This window comes from Atta colombica, unplaced genomic scaffold (assembly GCF_001594045.1).
Source record: "Atta colombica isolate Treedump-2 unplaced genomic scaffold, Acol1.0 scaffold126, whole genome shotgun sequence".
NCBI lineage: Eukaryota > Metazoa > Arthropoda > Insecta > Hymenoptera > Formicidae > Atta > Atta colombica.
The window spans coordinates 2,536,136-2,543,941 of record NW_017259213.1 but is presented as its reverse complement, the minus strand read 5'-3'; the positions used below and the strand labels follow the sequence as shown (position 1 = coordinate 2,543,941).

The following is a 7,806-nucleotide window of genomic DNA, read 5'->3' as shown; positions in this document are numbered from 1 at the left end:
TATATACATACATTTTTACATATTTATTTTTTATTAAATATTACATTTAAATAATGTCTTACATTTAAATATTTTAGGGAGTGATGGTACGTTTAATGTTAGTACTTGCTCCAGTAATGTGCATTTTGGGTGGAATTGGAGCGTCTTCTTTATTAGTTACTTACATGAAGCAAGTAGAAAGTGGAAAAGTTGTCGATAAGAAAGCCAAGAAATTCGAGAGTAATTATATCTTGAGGAGTGAGGTAAGTTTCCGAAATAATATTTCGAAAAAAAATTAGATATGTCTAAGATATTTAGACGTAGCAAAAGTAAATTAAGAACATATAAAAATAAAGATATATTTTCAGATCGCCTCATTTTTCATCATAGTAATGTCTATACTCTTCCTGTCTTATACTTTTCACTGCACGTGGGTTACAGCAGAAGCTTATAGCTCGCCTAGTATTGTATTATCTGCACGGTCGCCTGATGGTGGACGAATGATTTTTGACGATTTTAGAGAAGCATATTATTGGCTACGTATGAACACACCCGAGGTAAGCATTGTTACTTTCCTGTATTTCAAATGCAAATGATTAAATATCTAGATTATAAATTCAAGTCTTTATCTAAAAGTATAGATATAAATAGATGATGTATTGAATAACAGTTTGTTAGAAAATTAAATAAAAAGAAAATTACGTATTAAAATAAAAAAGAACATGTGAATTGAAATGAAAAGGAAATATAACATTAAAATAAATTATACATTCTATCTTCTTTTCAGAATGCTAAAATAATGTCTTGGTGGGATTACGGGTATCAGATAACTGCGATGGCAAATCGTACTATTTTAGTAGACAATAATACATGGAATAATACGCACATATCAAGAGTCGGTCAGGCAATGGCCAGTTCCGAGGAAAAAGCTTACGAAATTATGAGAGAATTAGATGTCAACTACGTTCTTGTGATTTTTGGAGGACTCACTGGCTATTCATCAGATGGTGAATATAATCTAACATGATTATTTTAATATTTTACTTTTAATTTATTGTTTCCAAAACGAGTTAACAATTTATATTCCTTTATCTTTTGTAAATCAAAGTATGAAATGAGAATTAGGATTGAATCTGTTGATTACGAATTGATCGTCATTTTCATGTCACACTAATTACAATATTTAAACTATTGACAAATCTAACTATTCAGATTGATCCTAAAAATTTCTATGCATTGTAAAAAATTAATATTAACTATGTATTTTAATTAGATATAAATAAGTTCCTATGGATGGTGCGTATTGGTGGTAGTACGGAAAAAGGAAAGTCCATAACCGAGTGGGATTATTATAATTCCGCAGGCGAATTCCGAGTAGATAAAGAGGGATCTCCAATTTTGCTCAATTGTCTCATGTACAAAATGTGTTATTACAGATTTGGCCAAGTCTATACCGAAGGCGGTAAGATTTCTTTACTTTATTGAAACTGCAGTTCATATATTAGTTTTGTAATTCTTGTCATTCAACTTTTTATAGGTAAGCCTTCAGGTTATGACAGAGTAAGGAACATGGAGATTGGAAACAAAGATTTTGAATTAAATACATTAGAAGAAGCATATACGACAGAACATTGGCTTGTGCGAATTTACAAAGTGAAAGATTTACGAAACAGAGGAGCTTAAAATAATTTGACACTGGTATTGCATAGACAAAAATCTTTTTATATTAACGTTCAGTTATGTGAGTTTCGCGACAGTCACTGCGGAAATTAATACATATATATGTATTATTGCTCATCGCATTGTAACTGAAATTTTTATAAATGAAATGTAAAGATAAACAATTGCATTGATATAAATATTGCTGTACGCAATTTATTAGAATTTTGAAAGATATTTAGTACATATTTCGGCAGCATCCTTAAAATCCATCATACATAATATTGTGAATAACATGACTATTAGAATACTGCATTTATTTATGAACGTTAGCATAACCTATGCTTTAAATATAGAAGAGTTGTTTCTCTATAATAAATATTTCGCATTCAATGCGTTATAATTGTCAAACGATTATATTATCTAAAGCAGTGATGCGCAATCTTTTTTAAGAGTCATTTTTAGAAAGCTATTTTCAGAAATAGATAAAAATATTATAAGTCGTTCAAATGTTCATTTTGTTTGTACAAAATATAATTTTTATATTCTTTTTATTTTCGGTTATGAGTTGGTGGGCCACAGATTGTGCATCACTGGTTTAAAGTATCTTCGTTATCTAATGAATTATGTTGGAAATGAATATGTCATAAAGTTTATATAATTATTTCTTATGGAAACAAGTATAGTCAAGAATATTAAATCAATTATATTAAAATGCTAAGGAAATACAAGTTATGTTATATTTACTTAATTATACATTACAACCTAAATATAGCGAATATAAACTAAATAATGTAATTAGATTGCATTATTTAGGCCAATTGAAATGTATAAACATGAAAAATGAACAAATAGGAGGCATATGTTTTATATTTTTATTCTATATATTTAACAGACAGTAAAACTGTTAAAACTTAAGAATTAGCACACAAATACTTGAATAAATGTCTTTTATTTCAAGGCTAATTTAGATGCATTGTGTTATTCTTTAATTCGATATATATTATAACATTATTTATACAAGCGCTATCTTAAAAATTCTAGTTCGATATTTTTAATCACTTTAACAAAGATAGGAATGCCTATTTCGTTTAAATAATCGTTTAAAGCTGCATTGTGGAATTACATTCCTAGCGTTGTGTAATTATCTTCTGATGGACCACAAAGGATCCAATTGACTCAAGGGATCAATGACTCTGCCATTAGATTTTTCTTGTGATGCTGAACTTTTATTCGACATGCTATCGTTTGTTAAAATTGTTTGTGTTTTTCCTAAAATAAAAAAATTTAGAAATTAAAAAAAATTGAAATAACTATTAATGCTCGACAAGTTATTTGCTTAAAATTAATATTAAAATCAATTTACAATATTTTGATAATTGCATACCTGATTGTTCAGAATCAGAACGTTGCATTCCCACCCCGAGATTATGAAGAAAATCATCCGAAGGATGGCATTGTAATTTTCGCGATGTTTTCTCCTTGTTCCCTTTGAATCCATCTAAATTGTCAAATGTGACTCGAGTAGAGGATAAAATACCGCCTGAAATGAAACAATACATTACTGGAATTGTTTCATTAAAGATATTATGAGAAATTATTTCACTTACGTTTCATTAAGATATCCTGAGCGTGGTACAACACGAGTCTGTATGCAAATAATAACGATTCCTTATTTACGACTTGTTTGCGACATTTCGCAAGGCCTTTAAAAATCAATGGTACATCTACGATTCCACAATCAGCTCGTATGTGACATACGGTCGCAGCAGCTACTAAAAATAGACTGCTTAATGAACCGCCATCTAAACAATGTACAATTACCGGCTTAGGAGAACAACGTCTTAATGCCTGTTCTGTCATTACATCGCTTGAAAATGCAAGTATAGCGCCAGGACTACTCGGAAAACCACTGAAAAAGTCAGATATGTCAATCGCTGTACGTGTACTTTTAGTATTTAGTACAAAGTATTTCAATTACTTGAATTAACTTACTTTGAAGGCCACACAAGAAATTGCATGTGTACAATAACTCTCTCAAATTTCTTTTTATTATGTTGAATAGAAAGAGTTCTTTGAATATAAGTTGTATGATTAACTATCTTTTTTAGTGAAATAGTAAAATTTCCTATATCTAAGTTGTCCTCTTCACTTATGGGCCAATATAATTCTCCATTCAACTACGATGAAAGATTATTATTAGAGTATACAAATTTTAAAAAGTGTTGTAATAAAAAAATATAATATAATTTATACAAAAAATGTCAGTATATAGCATTTTTCAGTTTCTTAATTTATGTTATAGAATATATATTATTTTTATATAAGTACAAACCTGAGCATCAGATGCTAAGCATGCAATAATTTCACTCTCTTGTTCCCAGATCATTGTCCAAAAAACATCTAATTTATCTATTAAAGGTGTTTGAGTTATAATAAATGCTGTAGGTATCCACTGTGTGATTTCCATAATGTGAGATGCATTTATGTATGATGAAACATCTGATGACGATATTTGCACTCGTGTCATGTCATATGGAATACAGTCAATTGTTCGATTTTCAGACGAGTGAGCTAATGCTACAGTGCTAGACTGTTTTCCATTTTCTCGTTCCTAAAAAAAGAAAAGATTTTTATAAACTTGAAATTATTTATATACATGTCCTTAAAAATATGTTCTTCACTTGAGTATGTAGCTAGAATATTAAGCTAGTGGAATTTATTTTAAACTTACTTCGAAATCTTGAACTTCTTTCCATTTGATATCAAGATTCGTTGCTCCACTTAAAGTTTTTACGAGTAAACTATCTACAAATTTTTCGTATTTTTCAACGTCATTAATGAACTTTTGTAATGCTGCTGGTTCTCCTAGGGGATCTTTTTTCGGTTGAACATCATTGTACCATGTATCCCATACGATTTGTAAGTTCTCATGATCATTTTTGTCTTCAGTGGGAGTTGTAACTTTTTGTTCAGTTTTACAAGATTTATCTTGTTCGCTTTTTTCTACCTTATCATCTTCCGCGGTGTCAGCTGCTATTGCTTGCTCTTTTTTCTGTACTGTAGAAAGAGGTTTCACTTCTGGCACAAGAGGTGCATGATTTATAGTAATGTCGAGATCAGAAAGAAGATCGACGTTCGATTTCGGTTCCTCAGATTTGGTAGTAAGCTTCATCGGATTAGCACTTGTTGTTGTGTTTGTTCCATTGTTGACGGCTTGCATGTATGTCTGATTATAATTAGTGTAATTATCAGGTCTTGTTACTGAACCAGCTGAAACAGAATGATCTAAAATGACAATATAATTCTATACATAAGAAAATACAATGTCGATATTAGAAAGATGTAATATACCTTGACCCTGCATTTGAAGACCATAAGGCATGGTGTAGTACGTATCATTTCCTGTTTGAGATTGATAAACTTGACTGTATTGCGAGGATAGTGTTTGACTAACCACAGCATTATTGCCCGCGTTCGTGTATCGTGCATTTATCTCTTGCTGCTGATAAATGCCACTGACCATAACATCAGAGGATGTTACTGAAACCGTCGCCTCCAACGTTTGAGAAGTCTGTGTACCTTGAGGATTAGATGCGTAAGTGTAGCCTTGCGCCTGGTTAGCAGGATTATATGTGTATGCCATTGTATTGCTTCCATGTGCATTTTGCATATAGGCATAATTTTGGCCTTGCGAATAATTTGGATACTGCACGTATCCCGAATAAGGAACTTGTTGTGAATATTGATACGATTGTGAGTAACTTTGCACCGTCGTCGGTTTCGCATGGCTCTGTATTATTTCCGAGCTACTCGAGTTATTTATGTAGGCATATGTGTTGGACGTGTCCCCAGGTAGCATGTTGGTCTGTTCGTACGGCGCACCAGCGGTACCATGCTGATAATTCTGATAAGTATTTGGATAATTTGAAGCCACAGTATTCATTTGTACTTGTGTGCCGTATGCGGCATATGTTTTATCCGTGTAATTCTGCTTACTCGGTTCTTTACCGGTTTGTTGTGAATACTGGACAGAATTAACAGCGTGTAAACTCGCAGAGTATGACACCGAGGCTTCATTTGTTGATGATACAGAATGTACAGATTGATTGCTCGTATTCGGTTGCTGCGATTGCATGTATTGCGTTGGAGGAACGACAGTTGTGTCGTATGTACTTTGAGTATACGGGACGTGCTGAGCTTGTAATTCTGTTGGATTGTAATACGTGGTATTCTGATAGTTTTGCGAATACGTAATTTCGGATTGAGCATTCTGAGGAAGTGAATAATTCTGTGTCAATGTATTGTCCTTTACTGGCATTGTTTCTTGAGATCTAACAGCGTTTTGACCATTGTGAAACATTTCTTGATTTAAAATTGTCTTTTGTTGATTATTATATAATTGAGTTTGTTGCACAATGTTATAAGAAGTTTGCCCTTGACTATCAACCGTCGACACGGTGCTGTTCACTACTGCAGTTCCGATGGTAGAAACAACAGGCATTTGCGGTACTGGTTGAATGTGCGTGGACGTCTCAGCCATTCCGCTCTTAACTGTCTCTTGATTGGAAACATACGGTGTTGTAATGTTATAGCTGTTATATCCCGTTGGTGATTGATAAGCGTCATATTGCAAAGTATTGGAAACATTGTAATTAGAAGAGACGTCGTGGAATTTGTCTTGGCTGGTGGCTGTGGGTAGAGTTTGTCCATTAGGTAGATAGGAACTAGCAGGATATTGTACACTCGAATTAGATATGCCTGCAGTTGACGTGGATAGTGTTGGTTGTTGATACACATTCGTAATGTTCGTAGTGGTCGGTAAGTAATTCTGACTTAAGATGCTATTAGCAACCAGATTTTCATAATAAGTCTGTGTACCATACGAATATGGAGAGCTTGTTCTATAATCAGCGTACGTTGCAGGATAATAATGTTGTGGTGACTTCACAGTCGAGGACGGAATTTCCGATATGGGTATTGTATTTGGAGATTGAATTACATTTTTATTTCCCATGTCAGTTGTCAACGATTTCGAATCCATCGATGCAACATGTCCTTTATACAAGTTATAATATGGATTTTGATAACCGGTGCCGCTTTCCACTCTATTATTCAAATAATCCTTCAGCTTCAGACCATTACCTGATCGAGGACGTGCTTGATCGTAAGTTGATGGTATTGTTGCGTCGACTTTCTCATACGTATTCTTATTGTCCTTTGCAAGTATTTGCTCTCGTTCTTCTTCTTGTACTTTACATGTACTTTTAACTCGCTGTAATAGCTTTGAAACATTTATTTCTAATTTCCTATAAAATTCTAAGCCTTTGCTCGATTTCGCTAGCAAATCTTCATATGCGTCATAAGAATTGATTAAAGAAGATATAGTCATTTCTCTACGTTTCAATACTTCCTCCACACTTTTACGTACATTAGCAGTCTGTGCATATGCGTCCGTTAGAGCTGCTAATATATTATCTTGTGCAGCAAGATTTTGTTCTATCAAGCTCACCTACAATCCAATATTAAACTTTTTTATTCAATCTTTACATATTAGAAAGTATGAAATAATTTAAGTGAAATTTTACCAACCAAACTTTGATGCTTGTTAAGTTGGTCCGCAAATAAACGATCCAGAGAAACAGATTCGGATGTAGCCGTCACCAATAAGCGCGTTAAATCATCTTGAACAATTTGATCTCGTAATTTAGTAAGCAAATCAAGTCTCTGCATTCGCATTTCATCTACTTTATTTAAAACACGTTTCAACTCTTTAGTCTGCATTTTCTCTATTTCTTTAACTTGCGATTTTTCAGAACCTTGATCTACAAGCATTGAAAGAATAAATTCATTTACTAAACTCGAATTTAATAAATTATTTAAATTATTATAATTACTTATAATATATTAATATTATATATAAATATTATTCAAATGTGTGATGAGGAATTAGATGAAGAGAAAGGGGAAATAATAAGGAAATTATGGAAAGAAAGGGAGATAAAAGAATGGAATCAGGAAGGAAATGTATAAGTAGAGAGAAGATAGGAAAAAGAAAATAAGATGAACTAAGAAGTAAGAAAGAAATAAATATGTGATAATAATAATAGACGATGATAAATCTGTGATATAGAGATAACGTATATATGTAGGTATTGAACAAGAATA

The 7,806-nt window shown here is 32.4% G+C and overlaps 2 protein-coding genes across 4 annotated transcripts in view; one reads left to right on the top strand and one right to left on the bottom strand.

Moving 5' to 3' along the window:
* LOC108695023 (dolichyl-diphosphooligosaccharide--protein glycosyltransferase subunit STT3A) overlaps positions 1-1,662 on the top strand; it is a 3,710-nt gene extending 2,048 nt beyond the window's left edge. Inside the window, 5 exon segments of the mRNA XM_018204742.1 lie at positions 72-242; positions 348-536; positions 767-986; positions 1,253-1,441; positions 1,517-1,662. Of these exon segments, the coding sequence (XP_018060231.1) occupies positions 72-242; positions 348-536; positions 767-986; positions 1,253-1,441; positions 1,517-1,662 (915 nt within the window).
* A 1,005-nt stretch (positions 1,663-2,667) lies between these two features.
* Positions 2,668-7,806, bottom strand: part of LOC108684090 (tyrosine-protein phosphatase non-receptor type 23) — an 8,637-nt gene continuing 3,498 nt past the window's right edge. For 2 of the 3 annotated variants that reach the window (XM_018188165.1, XM_018188167.1), the window contains 8 exons: positions 7,231-7,463; positions 4,993-7,150; positions 4,373-4,926; positions 3,974-4,252; positions 3,634-3,818; positions 3,249-3,550; positions 3,026-3,181; positions 2,668-2,910 (listed from right to left, as the gene is read on the bottom strand). In XM_018188165.1, the coding sequence (XP_018043654.1) occupies positions 2,783-2,910; positions 3,026-3,181; positions 3,249-3,550; positions 3,634-3,818; positions 3,974-4,252; positions 4,373-4,926; positions 4,993-7,150; positions 7,231-7,463 (3,995 nt within the window). In that variant the 3' untranslated portion in view covers positions 2,668-2,782. The remainder of the gene's footprint in view (positions 2,911-3,025; positions 3,182-3,248; positions 3,551-3,633; positions 3,819-3,973; positions 4,253-4,372; positions 4,927-4,992; positions 7,151-7,230; positions 7,464-7,806) is intronic. The other variant, XM_018188166.1, reaches the window with a different exon arrangement.